The sequence below is a fragment of the Aphanomyces invadans genome, assembly GCF_000520115.1.
Source record: "Aphanomyces invadans strain NJM9701 unplaced genomic scaffold supercont1.21, whole genome shotgun sequence".
NCBI classification, from domain to species: Eukaryota; Oomycota; class Saprolegniomycetes; order Saprolegniales; family Verrucalvaceae; genus Aphanomyces; species Aphanomyces invadans.
In genome coordinates this window covers 347,470-362,681 of record NW_008580166.1, presented here as the reverse complement: position 1 = coordinate 362,681, position 15,212 = coordinate 347,470, and the positions used below count along the sequence as shown (strand labels likewise).

The following is a 15,212-nucleotide window of genomic DNA, read 5'->3' as shown; positions in this document are numbered from 1 at the left end:
ACAAGCCAAAAGGAGCGGCATACGAAGCTCGGCGCTGTGCCACGTGTCCGTGCGATATCTTTCGTTTTGTCGTTGGCCTTTTCTCTCGAACGTTCCACCTCCCGCCGCGCGAAGGCCACGTGGTGAACCTGTCACAATTGATAATTTCCCCCCGCACGACACGTGTACCACTGGATCCGTGAAACGCGGGTTGCATACAAATTCAACGGATACTTACCTGTGACAATGCATACACTTCCATATTGGATAAAAAAATGCTGACGTGGCACCAAGGTTGGGGAGACGATAAATTTTGACAGTGTGTGTTTTCCATACAAACCCACCGAGCCACGTAGCCACCGCAGATTTCCATGCACACAGCAGCCAGTTTCGAATTTGCCAACTGAAGGAAAGATGAACTTGATCAAGACGTTCGCGTACGCTGCGGGACTCGCGGCGGCGTGCCTCATGAGCTCTGCGATGGCTCAAGAACCGAAGGGGCCTGTGATCGGTATCGATCTCGGCACGACGTACTCGTGCGTCGGGCACTACGCCAACGGCAAGGTGGAAATCATTGCGAACGACCAGGGTAACCGTATCACGCCGTCGTATGTCGCGTGGGACTCGAACGACGAACGTTTGATTGGGGACGGTGCCAAGAACCAGGCCACGATCAACCCCGAAAACACATTGTTCGACGTGAAGCGTTTGATCGGCCGCAGCTACAACGACAAGTCGGTTCAAGCCGACAAGAAGTTGCTGCCTTTCCACATCGTCAACAAGGACGGACGTCCTTTTATTGAAGTCAAGATCAAGGGCGAGGCCAAGCAATTCTCTCCTGAAGAAGTGTCCGCCATGATCTTGACCAAGATGAAGACTATTGCCGAAAACTACCTCGGCAAGGAAGTGCACGACGCTGTTGTGACTGTGCCTGCGTACTTCAACGATGCTCAGCGTCAAGCTACCAAGGATGCTGGTACCATTGCTGGTTTGACCGTGCAACGTATTATCAACGAACCGACGGCTGCCGCGATTGCGTACGGTATTGACAAGAAGGCCAAGGGTGAAAAGAACGTGTTGGTGTTCGATTTGGGTGGCGGTACCTTCGATGTCACCTTGTTGACCATCGATGGTGGTGTGTTTGAGGTGTTGTCGACCAACGGTGACACGCACTTGGGCGGTGAAGACTTCGATCAGCGCATTATGCAATTTTTCATCAAGAAGTGGCAAAAGCAAAAGAAGATCGACATTTCCAGCGACAAGCGCGCGTTGCAAAAGCTCCGCCGTGAAGCCGAACGTGTCAAGCGCGCTTTGTCGACCCAGCCCCAAGCCCGTCTCGAAATTGAATCTCTCTTGGACGGCGAAGATTTCGACGAAACGCTGACCCGAGCTCGTTTTGAAGAACTGAACAATGACTTGTTCAAAAAGACGTTGACCCCCGTGGAAAAGGTAATGAAGGATGCTGGGTTGAAGAAGAGCGAAGTCGACGAAATTGTGCTTGTGGGTGGTTCGACTCGTATCCCAAAGATCCAACAACTGATCAAGGACTTCTTTAACGGCAAGGAACCTTCGCGCGGCATCAACCCTGATGAAGCTGTCGCGTACGGTGCCGCCGTGCAAGGCGGTATCTTGGGTGGCGAAAACGACTCCAACCTGAACGAAATCTTGTTGTTGGATGTGGCGCCCTTGTCGTTGGGCATTGAAACTGTCGGTGGTGTCATGACCAAGATTATCAACCGCAACACGGTCGTCCCCACCAAGAAGTCGCAAACCTTCTCGACCTACCAGGACAACCAACCCGCTGTGTCGATCCAAGTGTTTGAAGGTGAACGTGCCATGACCAAAGACAACCACATTCTCGGCAAGTTTGAATTGACCGGCATTCCCCCTGCTCCTCGTGGTGTGCCCCAAATCGAAGTCACGTTTGAAGTCGACGCCAACGGTATCTTGCAAGTGTCTGCAGAAGACAAGGGCACGGGCAAGGCCGAGAAGATTACGATCACGGCCGAAAAGGGTCGCTTGTCGCAAGAAGAAATTGACCGCATGGTGCAAGAAGCGGAAGAAAACGCGGAAGAAGACAAGAAGATCAAGGACCGCATTGACGGTCGCAACTCGTTGGAAGGCTACCTCTACAACTTGAAGAACAATGTCGAAGACAAGTTGGCCGACAAGATTGAAGAAGCCGACAAGGACACGTTGTTGAAGGCGGTCCAAGAAGCCATGGACTGGTTGGACGAAAACCAAGAAGCTGACAAGGAAGACTTTGACGCTCAGCAAAAGGCCATTGAAAAGATCGCAAACCCCATCATGGCCAAGGTGTACCAATCCACCGGCGGTGCCGGCGCCGCGGGCGGCGACGACGATGACGATGAAGATCATGACGAATTGTAAGCCATTGGCCTCGTTTTTCTTTGTTTGCACCTTTTGTAATCAATATTTTTCAATCTATTAATTCGATCGATCGACAAGCTGAAATTGTGCCACGTCATGACTTGATAAAAGTATGAAAAAGGATTGTGAAAGTATATTCGTGGTCGAGGGATTTCGATGGACTGTACGGGGATTGTATACAATTCGCGATGTAGTTGACAGTCTCGTGGAATTCCTTGGACAATAATTCCACGAATTGAGAATTATTTCTTCACCATCGTGGATTTGATAAAAATTTAGGAGTTACCTCGTATCAGGCATGTGATTTGCTAAAATCATGGGTTGTATGACCAATAAGGAGTCTTCGCAAGATTGCAATCTTCTTTCATAACCAGGACAGCATGCAAGAACGGCTGATGCAGCGCAGGTCTCTAGCAGACCTCGTGGACATGCGCGCTGCTGAAAGCACGTTCAAGTGTCTTATGGATACGCTAGAGGCTCAAGCAAACGAGATTGGTCAACTCAAGGCGTCTGTGGCGGCATTGGTGCTCCAGAACTCGGTTCAAAGCGCTTGGAACGACAACGTGACCATCACCCAAGCGACGCTGATGCCTCGTATCGACGCTTTAGAAGCTGCCATTAAACTACCCAACGTCAGGAACGCGACTCTAGGCTCGATCGTTGCTGCAAACTACAAGGAAATCGTAAGCATGCGAGAAAAATTGCAGCGCAAGATAGATGCCGCCGTCGTCGAAGATGCTTGTCGACGTGTAGAGACCAAGCTATCGAGCGCATTGGACACCCTTCGCAAAGACTGCGTCACCTTGGAGCTGATTTCACGGTATCAACTCTTCGCTCAATCATGCCGCAAAAATGTAACCTCACGAGTCCTAAACATGGGCATCACCATACAGGCTGCACATGGACCAAGATGAATTGCATACAAAACTCGCGACCGTCGAAGCCCAAATCGACTCGAAAATGGACAAAGTCTCTATACTGCATTTCCATGATGCTGGGTTGATGAACTTGGTGTCGTAGACTGAAGCGACGCGCATGGACGCAGTCGCGACCACCATGCATGCGTTCATCCCTCGCTGCTCCGAAATCGAGCACTCATTGCAGCAACTCCACGAGAAACTCGCTGCATCCAACGCCAAATGCCGGCAGCACGATCAGCACGTGTCCACAGAGACCGCGCACCTTCGCCAACTTGTGTCCCAGCAACACCGAGACGTGGGAGCGCTACGTGCTGAAACCACGGCGGGACAAGCCACGATCGAGGCGGCAGTCCAAGCCTGCAAGGAAAACATCTCCCTTTGCCACAACAAACTGCAGACGATCCGTCAGGCGCACGCTGATTTTGCCGCGTCCACTCGATCGTCCTTGCGCCAGCTCACCCAGACGGGCGAACGCAACTTTCAGAGCCTTCGCGACGAGGTAGATATAGATTCTCCTGACCTGCATGCTATAAACTGGTGCAACGCTGTGTGTAGTTGGATGGTAAGGTGAGCAGGACCGACTGGGATGCGCAGCGTCGTGAAATGGAAGCGCTGGTTCAGACGAAGGTTGTCCACTCGGCCTCGTAACGAGTGAGCTAATCCGTGGTATGCCCCTAGACACCCCTCGCGGTCACGGCGGCCACGAAAGCCGTCGTCGACAAGTTGGACGAATGGGTCACTCGGTGCGATGCGCATGTTCAGTTGAGTTTGCGGTTCATCGACTGGTACTTCAATCGGGGCGACGCGTACGAGCACAACATGCAGGTCATGGAGGCGCAACTCAAGCAACTCTCCCTGCGCCACGTCTCTCGTGAACCATTCGATGGCCGCGTCCGATTTGTATGAACACGAGTGGCTGCAACTGATGGTCATGATAACGCAACGAAACAGTGTGTGGCCACGAGCTGTTGGAACTGGACGGTTGCCCCTTGGTCACGGGTTAGTACGAGGTCATGCAGGCTGAAAATGGCGTCGAGCAGGTCGTAGCCTGTCAAGCTCGTCAGGGGGGTCTCGTCGCTGGCAGCGACGCGGGGCGACGCGAGAGTCGTCGTGGTGTTTTGTGGCAGCGTCTGGTCAAACGGCACAACCGCGGTGTCCTCCCACGGGAGAGTCCCCCCTGCCAGAGTGAACACTTGGTCGAGGTCGGGCTCCGCTTCCTCGGGAATCGTCGCCGCTCCGTTGCCTTTGCCCAGGCGAGTTTGCACTTCGGATGCCGGCGTTCGACCGTACTGGGAACTTGTGTGAGCTAGCAGATCACAAAAAGCACGTCGTACTGTGTTGGGCAAGTGCTTGTCAGCGCCGTACTTGAGCAAGAGAAGGGCCACGGGTACACTCGGCGCCAGCACTGTCCCCACATTAAAACAAGACGATTATGGCTGCTTGGCACACCTGCTTTGTGCAATGGAGTGTCGCCATTCCCCTAATGCCCATTAGAAAAGCAAACCCCTGCAGGCGTGTCAGCTTACGCTTTGGCAATTGACGTTCATGCCGCAAAGGCTTGTGAGGTGGTCGACAACGTTGAGTCGACCTTTGCGGCAGGCGTGGTGTAGAGCGTTGCGCTGGTTGTTCTAGGCGAAGCATGCGTTATTTAGAGCGGTTGAAGGTGTGCTGCGTACGTCAACTTGGGTCGGGACAGCACCTGCTTCGCAGAGGGCGATGACCGACTGCAATTGGCCTACGTAGCACGCTTCACAGGTTGTGTGTCACTCACGCTGCGCATCACGTGCATGCATCATCTCGACGTACCCCAGTGCAAAGCGGTCATGCCAAATCGCTGCGACACAAGGAGTCCTTTTTCAGCATGGGCCTCGCAATCGATCGATGGCGACGTACGTCGATGCCGACGACCTTTTTTCGGTCCTTCTTGATCGCTTTGGCCAGTTCGTCGACTTTGCCATCGATCGCATGATGCACAAATGCCGCGATCGCGTTCGCCTGCCGCTCTTCGTACTTGAATTTGGAGTCGATGCACCCCATTCCATGCGCGATGGTCCGTTTCACGTGATGGTCTTGGTGTGCTAAACATGTCGGGACTGACGTCTATGGAACATCCTCCATGGTAGATGATATGTTCTGCACCGTTCAAAGCCTAGGGAGATGTGCTGCGCAGCTGGTCCTTGCCGACGGTAGCGGCGCCGTAGCCAGCACACGTCGAGTAACCGCCGATGAACGTTACGTTGTGCAGTTATCCGGATGACGCGCCATTCTGGAGAGTTCGCCCGGATACCAAACGGCCGAGGGCCAACCAACGATCGGGTGGTCGCCGCCAGCGGTGGATCGTCGGGGCTGGTCATTCTCCAACTGGACGTCTGAGCGCCATCTGCACAGTGGTGGCGTTCGATGTCACCTCAGTACTCGCCCCGATTCTGTCTAGAACCTGCTTGAGGGACAAGCGACGAGGACAGTTGAATATCAAAGTCTCAATGTCGATCCATGGCCCCGTGCCGTGGAACCGTTGATCGATGCGCTCTATATTCCCAATCTCGTGCTAGCTGCATTGCGGCCATAATGTAATGAGACACAACCATAGAGCAAACATCTCGAGACGATGTCGTCGACCAAATGTGGAGGCCCCGAGTCGACGTTGCAAACTAGGTTTTGTGTAGCAGTGGAGTGGAAAGTCGCGATGGGCCGAGAAGCCAGCACTTGGTGAACGAGCGCTCGGCACCGAATCGAGACGCACGGCCTTGGATGGACCACGTTTGCATAACTACAGGCGTGGCACGCGCCATGCTAGGCTAGGTTACCACGAGTAGTTCGGTCGACCTTGCATGCGGGAAACTCGTCGTGGGGCCTCCAAACGGCGACTGCTACATCGAAGCCTTTCGAAGGGTAATACAGCGTACGAAGAGATGATGCCGACACCAGTCGAAGCGAAGACTTGCCGCAGTGCACTTCCGAGCGCTTCGTCACGGCAAGCCATGAACAAATCCAGCTCCAACTTGATGTGCATCTATTGTACTCGTTCTATCCTTTCAGCTTGGCGTCAACTGCTACGGGTTGAATCCCGAGGGCGTCCATGCGCGCGACGAGCGTATTCTTGGCGTCGACGTCGCCCGCCTCCTCCAACGTGCGGACGGCGAGCGAGTAGATGAATCGGATGTCGCGCATGCTGACCGAAACGTTTCGCTGAGTGTTGTAGCTCGTCGCCGCCGCCTTTGTCTGGATCTGGCCGTTCACGACAATGCTGGATTCGAACGCGTCGAGAAAGGTCATGGTGAGGTCCGGAGCCCGACTGTCGCGGGAGTGACTAGCCAGCGCCGACATGGCCTTGAGCATGACCTTCGAGTTGGGGGCGAATCCGGCGTCGAGCATCATATCGAGCACTTCCTTGGCCTGGTCGAATTGACCTTGGGTGAACAGCACCTCCAGCGCATTGCGGAAGGATCCGCCCAACGGGTGCAGGCGCAGCAACGTCAGCATCTCGTCCAGGTGACCAGCTTGGGCCGTCGCCCGCACGAGCGACCCCTCGAACGAGCCATGGGACTTCTTACCGTTGGGGTAATTCGCGATCGCTTCATCGTACAGCTCCTTCGTTTCGGCCAAGTTGTGGCTATTCACGGCGCTCACTTGCAGCAACTTTTGGTACGTCAACTCTGGCAGCGGGAACTTCCTTGGGTCACTGCGCGCTTGGCGGTATATCTCGAGCAATGCTCCACGCTGTTTGCCGTAAAACAGCACGTTCGCCAGCGAATCCACCATGGTGTAGTCGGGTTGGAACGCCGGCTGACGGGATCGAATCATCCTAGAACAATCGTGACGAAATTGGACGATCCCATGGCACCACGGCGCCCGGGATGGCTGCGCCTCCTGTCCACACAACGGCACAACACGGCGAACGCCGCACACGTCAGGCGTACAGAGCTGTGACACGAATACCACCACACAGAACGTAAATACCACACGTTGGACAACCGGCAAAGCGCCATGTCACCAGCGCTCGTGGAGACGACGAGCGCAAAGGGCGGTGGGTGTGCAGAGACGGGTTCCCACCAGGGGAATGCGTACCTCAGGCATGTGACGATGGCCGACGCGAACCGAGCCATCAAATCGCTTCGACTCTTTTCGTTGACGCTGTCAAGGCCATAGAACGAATACCGCACCGGGTCAAACCACATCGACTTGAAGACCGTCGGGGACACATCGTGGCCGTGCGACGTCATCATGTCGACTACATCGATCATGGCTTTGTACTGGCGCATTTTTGCGCACACCCGGACCACGTCATGGAACGCTTCCATGCGCATGCCCTTGGTCGTGCGGATTGGGACGTGCGCCGAGTTGTCGGCGTCGACGCGCAAACTTCCCTGGAACAAGTCGACGGCCGCTTCCCACTCGCCGAGCTGGAGCACGACGGGGTACAGCATCTTGGGCTGGAAAATCGTTATGTTTTGAACCTTGGCCGCCTTGTACACTTCAAATGCACGGTGGACGTCGACAAGTTGCGCCTTCCCGTCGATCGGATTCACCTCGCGGCGGGTGTACTGCTTGAGCAGCAGCATGATCGCGCTAAGCGGGGGCATCGGCCACTTGGCCGTTTGCATCGACGCCACCACCGCGTCGATCTTGGCCACTTGATTCGTGGCCAAGAACGCCTCCAGCACTTGGGGAATCGTTCGGGGAGTTGAGTTCTCGGCCAGGATGGCGTCGGCGGCGCGGGCGGCATTCTCCCACTGCTTCTTGTCGAGATATCGGCGCAGGTCGCCGTCCAGCTTGGATTTGGGTCTACTCACGCACACCAAGCGACGAATGAGGGCCTGTTGAATGCGTGGAAAACCATGAGAACGGGCGGCGACGTACTGGTGTCGGCTGTGCAAATACACACGTTCCAGCGCCTTCGTCGAGAGGAGGTGGTTGGACTTGGCGTTGGTGGGGACTCCTGCTGCGTTCATTTCAGCCACGATTGTCGGCATTTCGTCGGTCCGGTCGAGAAGGATGAGTGCTTCCAGGATGATGTTGTACTCGGGTGTATCGAGAGTCAGGTCGAAAAGCTTGCGGTTGTGCAAGATGTCGGCCGCTTCCTTTTTGCACCTGTCGCCACGTCAGTCGTTACTGGTGGTCTCTAGACCATTCATATGGGACGACGCACTCGTTTCGGACAGCAATTTCGAGGACAGTTTTGAATGTCGACGCGACCAAGTCCATGGAGGATTCCCCATAAAACTTGAACGCTTCTTGAGGCAGTCCAACCATTCCAAGGGATACAAGCGTGCGATTGAGGGCCGGGATGGTCCAGATGCCCACATTCGGATCGAGATCGGAAAGGATTTCTACAGGATCGAGATGAGGTACATCGCAACCGACGGCCGGGATTGCCGTGCAGCACGACGGACGCATCGTTGACAACAACCCAGTGCGACGAAGGGAGAGATGGAGATCCGACAAACGTACCCAAGATGGTCGCTTTGTCGCCTTTCTTCGCCAAGTTGAAAAGCAGCCGGGACACTGTCTCGTTGGGCACCATATAGCCTTCGTGCTTCATCTCGGCCAACAGGGCCTTGACCTTGCCCAAGTTGTTTTGCTCAATCGACGCCGTGAGCGCCCAGATGTAAAAAATGGGCTGTGGATGGGGATGCGCGATCTTCTCGGCGTCGTAGATGGCGAGCATCTCGTTGAACTTGCGAAGGCGCAAGAACGACACACGCGACTCCATAAAGTGTCGGGCCTTGATTTCCTTGGGGTACATCTTATGCATCGCCATGACCGTTTCCACGAGCACCGTGTCCATGTCCAACGCGCGGCCGGCGTTGAAGAACGTTTTGAGCTCGATCGCGGTCGGGGACGGATTGTGCGCGTAAAAGTCCCGCCACGTGGACTTGAGGCTTTTCACCAAGGTAAAGAACGCAGGATTCCCTCGACTGTTCATCAATTCGTCCTTGTTTGTCGACCCAAGCTTCCTCACCTCTGAAAACGACAGCCTCTCGACTTGCTCGTCAGGTGTGTGGTGGGACGCAAATCCACGCACGCCAATCCCGTTGCGATGGAGCCATGCAGGCATACGACGCAGTGGGGTGTACGCACGTTGCAGCACAAGCGAATCGACGCTCCTTGAAGTTGCTCCATGCACAGCAGCCAGTGCCGTCGGCCGCCGAACAACCTCCTGCGACGCGCGGCGGACAGCGTGCCGAAGCATCGTGTAGTACTTTTGAGCGCGATTGAGTGGTTGTCAACTTCAGAAGGTCTACCATTGGCTGAATATTATCCAATCAAAAGCCAGAAATATCGGCACCACGATGGCAATTTCGACGGCGGCCGCCGACGGCCGAGGAAGGCGACGGCACCCAAGTAGTAATGACAAGATTATGAAGCATCTATTCACCTATATCCTAGTAGTCGTTGTTGTCGTAGTTGCGACGACGGTCGTTGCGACCTTCGTCACGGCCACCTCGCTTGGCACGGCCCCCGTACCCGCGTTCGCCGCTGGCGCGATGGTGGTCGTGGCGGTCGCGACGGTCGTCGTGAAACGACGGGCGGCGCTCTTCACGTTCTCGCACGAACGCGACGCGGATATTTTGTCCTTGAACGTCGACGCCGGACAACTTGATTGCTTGGTCCACAGCGTCGGTGTGAGCAAAGTTGACGTATCCAAAGCCACGGGGCTCGCCAGTCTCGCGGTCGACAGCAATGTGAATGCGTTCGATTTCACCGCATTCTTCAAACAAATCTTGCAACATGCCGCTGTTGACATCTTCCGACAAGTTGCCGACGTACACGGACTTGCAACCGTCGGGTTTGTGGCGGGGCATGCGCTTGGCACGGAGAGAGTACTCGACGTTGATGCGGCGACCAAATGCGTCCGCGCCGGACACGTCCAAGGCCTTGTCGCAGCTGGTGGGGTCGACAAACTCGACGAAGCCGTAGCCCAGCGGACGGCCAGTGTCGCGGTCCTTGGCGAAATGGACGGACGAAATGTCACCGCAGTGTTCAAACATGGACCGAATGCTTTCTTCCGTGAGATCGAACGGCACGTTCGAAAACCGAATAGCCGAGCAGTCCGCGGGGCGTTCCGTGGTCTTGACGACGCGGGGGAGCGCAAACGACACCTTCATGTAACGAGATCCGCACGCTTCGCCGTCGAGTTCGAGGGCGGCTTGGGCTTCCGCAGGTTCGGTGTACTCGACGAACGCCGTGCCTTGGAAGCGGCCATCGCGGCGCTTCGTCATCGAGATGCGTGTGATTTCACCGTACTTTTCAAACAAGTCGCGAATGTGAGATTCTTCCGTGTCAAAGGGCAGACCGCCGATCCAGACTGTCGACACAGGCTCCGCTCCAGTCGAGAAGAAGCGAGCCATCGACGTCATGGGCAACGAAAACGCAGCAGGCAGAACAAAGCGAGGCGCAAACGCCGCTGCCACAGACGTGGACTGCATCGTCGCATTGGCAGAGAGAGCAGACACAGCGGCCGACGTGGCCTTTGGGAACGCTTGGCGCGTCAATCGGGTCGCAATGCGGAACATCGTCGGCAAATGGAACTTTGACTCGGTCGCCTTCCACCACTGCATTTGGTTGGAGGGAGAAACCTCTATCATTTCATATACGGCCATTCAATTATCATATGTCACAGGTTTTACCGGTCGTGCAACGACAAGTCGACGAGCTCTGCTGGGAGGGGCTGGAGGGACTCCATGATGAAGCACGCCACGTGGCTTCGCTGTGCGCTGGCATCGATCAAGACACATGTACCTAGCACGGGATCCATGGTCTCGCCAAACAGTCTTGTTCAGTGATGCATGTCGAGCGTGCTTGCACGGCCCCTCGGGGTCAACACGGGGGTCACACTGGCGACCGTAGCCTCCCGCTACTGCCCGGCGTTCGGCATATATCGAGGCATGTACGTACTGGCTTCAGAGGCACCGACGTTCATCTCCGTCATGCGGCGTCGACTTTTGTCCGTCTGCGATGGCGCTATCCATTCCGTGCACGTTGTGCAGCATGCAGAAGCAATCCACACAGAATCGCATGTCGAAAGACGAGTGGTTGCGCCGTGGATGCATTCCATGAGCAGATGCGACAACTCGGCCGGAGGTGCGTGCCACACAAACCTGCGCGACTAAAAGACCTTGCCATCTGATGCGCATCGCCAAATACCAGCGATGCCATTGGTCGACCACTTTTGGAATTGTCATGTGGGGGCTTCGCCGCGTTGTTGTCGCCGCTGCACGAGGTGGGCGACGGCGGGCTCGACAGTTGAGCATGGATGCATTCCTTGCATTCGAGCGCGAGCTGGCACGAAAGAAGCGCAGTGTGAGTCCGGTACGGTGCAGTGTATCGGATGAGGAACAACGTCGGGTCATGTGGTTGTACTAGCCGCCACGACCTCGTCGACTGGAGCCACCGACGCCGCCGCGTGATGGCGAGTGCTGCAACTTGAACTGCCCCAATTGCGTTCTACTCGTCTATCATGTACGCACGCGTGATACCGACGTCCACGTGGTGGTCATGCAGATTTTCATGTGTGTAGGAGCAACTTCTCGAATACGAAGACAGCGTTCGATGGGAAGAGGGGACTTCGGTCAAAGAGACTGGAACATGCGACCGACCGACGCCATCCGACGTAACACTCACGTGGGCGAGTCCAGCGGAGGCGTTGGCATGGGGCGCGCACGGTCCATGGGTCCGTCCACCGCGCGGGGTGTCCCCGAGTCGAGTTGTCGCCAACCGCGTCCTGACAACGACGCCGCATCGATCGGTGCATCACATTCAAGTCGAGCATGCGCCAGAAATGTACCACACAGCGGGAAACTGGAACGCGTACGTGCCAAATGCGGACACCGTCGTGTCGCGATGCCTCGATCGATTGTCGTTGCCACCAGGGGCGGACGCCTCGACCGCCGTCGTCCAAATCAATCCTGGCCACACAAAATCCTATCCCATCCACGAATGGTTGTCGTTAACGTCTCTGTTGACGTGGTACGTGGACCTGATGTCGCCCCCGACACCACGTACGCTTCGGCGCCTCAGTGCGCTCGCGACCGCGCCAACCGAGCAAACGCGATTGATCGACCTCGCAGCGGACACATCACGGTCCCTGTCGTCGTTTGCCGACGTGCTCGACGACTTCCCGTCCATCGTGCTGTCCGCCGAAGCCTGCCTTAGTCTGGCACCACCGCTCTTGCCGCGCAGCTACACGATTGCGTCCTCGTCCAAGCAGGACCCGACTACGATTGCCCTCACTGTCGCTGTGAAGGCACCGCCGCTACATGGTCGGTGTTCGACGCACTTGGCCTCGTCTCGGCCGCATGCCTGTCGAATCTACGGAGCCGCGGCGCCTTCGAGCTTTAGTGAGCACTGGCGCGCTCACTTTCCCCCGTCGACGCCGCAGCTGTGGATTGCCACGGGCACAGGCATCGCTCCTTTTCGCGGGCTCCTTGAAGAGTTATCCCACGTCGAGAAGCGCCCGCCCGTTGCATTGTACTATGGCTGCCGGAATCCATCAGACGAGCTCTACCACAACGAGTTGACCGGAGCGCTCGCCCAGCGCGTTCTGCAGAGTTACACCCCCGTGTACTCGCACACACCGCCATCGTCCCACGTACGACTCGTTGGATGGTTTGCCATTTCACCATGACATGACGTAGTCGCCATCGTTGCCGTGGCACGTGGGCGACAAGCTGAAACAAGATGCGGCGGCCATCTTCAACTACCTCGAGCACGGAACCGTGTACGTGTGTGGGTCGATGGCGATGGGCCGTGACGTGAATCGGGCGCTGGTGGACTGCCTCACGAGCCAGCGCGGGTGGACGGCGGACAGAGCCAAAACCTACTTGAAAACGCTTCAAGTCGCTGGGCGGTACGTGGCCGAAGTATGGTGAGCCCTGTGCAGATATGGGGTCGAATCGGGACAAATGCATCGTTTTATGGCGGCGTGCAACGATTCAAAATTCGTCGAGTTAGCCGAGTAGATAGCGCGTCGTTGGGTCTTCATGGCGATGACGTAGTTCTCGCATCATGGCGACTGTCATCGCAGCCGATGCGCCAAACATGATGGCCGCTGCGGCCCAGTGCAGTCCATGCGGTTTCCACAGCTGGACATGTGGGAGCGGCGGCGACGTGGTCGTTGGCACCAAGCACGACCGCGCGCCGCGTGCAAACGCCAAGGTCTCGTTGAACACTGTCCAGTCGCATAGGTCTATCGAGCAGTCGGGAACACATCGCCCGCATGAAGGATGCGGCACGCACCGTCAAGACAAAACGGAAGCTGCAGGGGATATCCATTGTAGACGACTCGAACAGCATAGGCCGACGTGTCGTCGATCTGGCGCTTCTCTTCCTATGGCGAGACCACACAAATCTCTGGCGATTATGACCTGCCGACGGAAGGGTGGTGTGATTCCGTGCCATCGCACCTTGTACAGTTCAAACACCAGAGTCCCAGCATACGTGGTCCACCCACCGTCCCAACGGTCCCCCAGCAGTACGGCCATCATCGGCATGATGGTCGAGTCGTGGCCTGAATGGACAAACGAGGGTCTATCACGTCTTGGTCGTCGACACCAATGTGGGTGTACCGATGGTGATCGCGAGTTTCGGGGCGTCTTCGGGGTTCGCCATGGCGGCGTCCATGCGGTGGAGGACGTCGGCCCACATGCGGTGCATGTCGACCTTGGCATACCATCCGTCTCGGTACGTTAGAACGAGTTTCTTGCGGGCTTGGACGTGTTGAATCAAGCCATCAAACATGTCTTGGGTCGTGCCGGGGGGAAGGGCCAAGTCGTTGCATCTAATCACTTGCCGTCGGCGTGCTTGCCCCATCGCATGCAACTTAACACCTTGCAATCATGAGGCACTCCAAGCACGTGTCCCACGAGAACGTGCCGTTGACCACTCGTTCAAACGCGGCCTGCAACGCCGCGACGGACGCGGCGCTTGATGTCCACTCGGGGGAGGCTTGAACTTGCTCCACGATCTACGACCCCCCATTCCTCGAGTCAAAGGATCACCCTCGAGAGATGACCAGGTCGTACGTAAGGCAGCACGGGGCACGAGGTATCGTTTTTGTGGTCGATGTAGTCGGTTGCGCCGTCGGTGGTCATCCATGTCAACATGTGCTCGGCGTCGACGTCGTCGGAAGGATCATAAGGGAAGAGGCCATCGACCAGCGCGTGGCCAGACCCGAGCGTTCGCTCTTCATCGTCGCTGTATCATTGCCAGGCAGTTGAAACCCCGTTGGCCCATGACGACGTTGTACCTTCGAAGGTAGAGTTGGTGCTTGGGAATCGTCTAGCCAACGACAGTTTACGACACGATTGCCACAACTACACCAGTACGTTCAACTTGCTGGAAGCAAATAGTTTGTGCGGCCCGTGCCCAATGTATGCGTCGCGGAGGAACCTACAAGCGTCGCGTGAGGTGTTGTTGTCATGTGGCTGGAACGAACGTACTCGCCAACGCGGCGATGTTGTTGTCGGCCCAACGGAAGCAATCCACCGACAGCGCACGTGCCTGGCAAGACGTTTTCACCGTCAAGGTACTGTTTCTTGTACAGCCGACCATATCCTCGGTTTTTGTTCGACGGGGACGCAATGTCTTCCGACTGGAAAATGCAAAATGCAATGGTCACCATGCATGTGGACGACCCAAGCACGTACCCAAACAGAGCTCGTCGAGCAATTCCACACGGCATTCACAGGACTTGCCGCCGTTTCCCAGCAAAACACACGTGAGTACGGCGCCCGGGCTCCGTGGCGGGCCACGACCTGGGCTTGGACCAGCTCCATCGATCGTGTGGTAGTCACTGGCTGGATCGCGACCTTGGTCATCGTGTCCGTGGCCATGCAATAGTCGGGTACGCTCCATCCGTCGTACATGGACGCAAGCGCCACTTGTGCGAACGCGACCGCCGCTGCTTTCGCCATCGAACAC

General features: G+C 56.4%; 7 protein-coding genes across 10 annotated transcripts; 3 read left to right on the top strand and 4 right to left on the bottom strand.

Moving 5' to 3' along the window:
- Window positions 1–320: 320 nt before the first annotated feature.
- H310_09434 (luminal-binding protein 5) lies at window positions 321–2,493 on the top strand. Its single transcript, XM_008875504.1, has one exon. The coding sequence runs from the start codon at window positions 394–396 to the stop codon at window positions 2,368–2,370; it is 1,977 nt and encodes a 658-aa protein (XP_008873726.1). The 5' UTR covers window positions 321–393; the 3' UTR covers window positions 2,371–2,493.
- Window positions 2,494–2,750: 257 nt separating this feature from the next.
- Window positions 2,751–4,196, top strand: H310_09433 (hypothetical protein; the record flags this gene model as incomplete). Its single annotated transcript, XM_008875503.1, has 5 exons — window positions 2,751–3,190; window positions 3,264–3,339; window positions 3,391–3,789; window positions 3,846–3,917; window positions 3,969–4,196. The coding sequence occupies 5 exons, from the start codon at window positions 2,751–2,753 to the stop codon at window positions 4,194–4,196; spliced, it is 1,215 nt and encodes a 404-aa protein (XP_008873725.1).
- H310_09432 (hypothetical protein) lies at window positions 3,835–5,521 on the bottom strand. 3 transcript variants are annotated; one of them, XM_008875501.1, is made up of 8 exons: window positions 5,430–5,521; window positions 5,184–5,368; window positions 5,097–5,124; window positions 4,967–5,037; window positions 4,817–4,918; window positions 4,740–4,770; window positions 4,625–4,695; window positions 3,835–4,579 (listed from the first exon to the last, which is right to left on the bottom strand). In XM_008875501.1, the coding sequence occupies exons 2-8, from the start codon at window positions 5,325–5,327 to the stop codon at window positions 4,220–4,222; spliced, it is 807 nt and encodes a 268-aa protein (XP_008873723.1). In that variant the 5' UTR covers window positions 5,328–5,368; window positions 5,430–5,521; the 3' UTR covers window positions 3,835–4,219. The 3 variants fall into 3 exon arrangements, with proteins under 3 accessions (XP_008873723.1, XP_008873724.1, XP_008873722.1); XM_008875502.1 differs by having other exon boundaries at window positions 4,967–5,025; XM_008875500.1 differs by lacking the exons at window positions 5,184–5,368; window positions 5,430–5,521 and having other exon boundaries at window positions 5,097–5,164.
- Window positions 5,522–6,280: 759 nt separating this feature from the next.
- On the bottom strand, window positions 6,281–9,491 carry H310_09431 (hypothetical protein). Its single transcript, XM_008875499.1, has 5 exons — window positions 8,742–9,491; window positions 8,440–8,620; window positions 8,151–8,381; window positions 7,359–8,075; window positions 6,281–7,095 (listed from the first exon to the last, which is right to left on the bottom strand). Exons 1-5 carry the CDS (start codon window positions 9,481–9,483, stop codon window positions 6,318–6,320), a joined length of 2,649 nt encoding a protein of 882 aa, XP_008873721.1. The 5' UTR covers window positions 9,484–9,491; the 3' UTR covers window positions 6,281–6,317.
- Window positions 9,492–9,564: 73 nt separating this feature from the next.
- Window positions 9,565–10,983, bottom strand: H310_09430 (hypothetical protein). The gene is made up of 2 exons (XM_008875498.1): window positions 10,922–10,983; window positions 9,565–10,872 (listed from the first exon to the last, which is right to left on the bottom strand). Exon 2 carries the CDS (start codon window positions 10,850–10,852, stop codon window positions 9,677–9,679), a length of 1,176 nt encoding a protein of 391 aa, XP_008873720.1. The 5' UTR covers window positions 10,853–10,872; window positions 10,922–10,983; the 3' UTR covers window positions 9,565–9,676.
- Window positions 10,984–11,089: 106 nt separating this feature from the next.
- H310_09429 lies at window positions 11,090–13,369 on the top strand. Of its 2 annotated transcripts, XM_008875497.1 has the most exons (5): window positions 11,090–11,375; window positions 11,442–11,603; window positions 11,658–11,753; window positions 11,812–12,882; window positions 12,929–13,369. In XM_008875497.1, exons 2-5 carry the CDS (start codon window positions 11,475–11,477, stop codon window positions 13,160–13,162), a joined length of 1,530 nt encoding a protein of 509 aa, XP_008873719.1. In that variant the 5' UTR covers window positions 11,090–11,375; window positions 11,442–11,474; the 3' UTR covers window positions 13,163–13,369. The 2 variants fall into 2 exon arrangements, with proteins under 2 accessions (XP_008873719.1, XP_008873718.1); XM_008875496.1 differs by having other exon boundaries at window positions 11,090–11,603.
- Window positions 13,187–15,205, bottom strand: H310_09428 (hypothetical protein; the record flags this gene model as incomplete). The annotated part of the gene is made up of 10 exons (XM_008875495.1): window positions 13,187–13,479; window positions 13,530–13,620; window positions 13,697–13,800; window positions 13,859–14,070; window positions 14,120–14,256; window positions 14,315–14,486; window positions 14,539–14,570; window positions 14,618–14,681; window positions 14,732–14,883; window positions 14,939–15,205. 10 exons carry the CDS (start codon window positions 15,203–15,205, stop codon window positions 13,241–13,243), a joined length of 1,470 nt encoding a protein of 489 aa, XP_008873717.1. The 3' UTR covers window positions 13,187–13,240.
- Between the last annotated feature and the right edge of the window lie 7 nt (window positions 15,206–15,212).

Excerpts from the sequence above, each read along its gene's own strand:
- H310_09429 (XM_008875496.1), top strand. The coding sequence starts at position 11,421 with ATGCGCATCGCCAAATACCAGCGATGCCATTGGTCGACCACTTTTGGA. Across the intron at positions 11,754-11,811 it reads GCGTTCTACTCGTCTATCAT|GAGCAACTTCTCGAATACGA; the intron begins GTACGCACGCGT and ends TCATGTGTGTAG. Across the intron at positions 12,883-12,928 it reads ACACACCGCCATCGTCCCAC|TCGCCATCGTTGCCGTGGCA; the intron begins GTACGACTCGTT and ends GACATGACGTAG.
- H310_09431 (XM_008875499.1), bottom strand. The coding sequence starts at position 9,483 with ATGCTTCGGCACGCTGTCCGCCGCGCGTCGCAGGAGGTTGTTCGGCGG. Across the intron at positions 8,382-8,439 it reads GAAATTGCTGTCCGAAACGA|GTGCAAAAAGGAAGCGGCCG; the intron begins GTGCGTCGTCCC and ends ACGTGGCGACAG. Across the intron at positions 7,096-7,358 it reads GCCATCGTCACATGCCTGAG|GATGATTCGATCCCGTCAGC; the intron begins GTACGCATTCCC and ends CGATTGTTCTAG.
- H310_09434 (XM_008875504.1), top strand. The coding sequence starts at position 394 with ATGAACTTGATCAAGACGTTCGCGTACGCTGCGGGACTCGCGGCGGCG.
- H310_09432 (XM_008875501.1), bottom strand. The coding sequence starts at position 5,327 with ATGGGGTGCATCGACTCCAAATTCAAGTACGAAGAGCGGCAGGCGAAC. Across the intron at positions 5,038-5,096 it reads CATGACCGCTTTGCACTGGG|CGTGCTACGTAGGCCAATTG; the intron begins GTACGTCGAGAT and ends CAACCTGTGAAG. Across the intron at positions 4,771-4,816 it reads TGAACGTCAATTGCCAAAGC|GGGAATGGCGACACTCCATT; the intron begins GTAAGCTGACAC and ends AATGGGCATTAG.
- H310_09430 (XM_008875498.1), bottom strand. The coding sequence starts at position 10,852 with ATGCAGTGGTGGAAGGCGACCGAGTCAAAGTTCCATTTGCCGACGATG.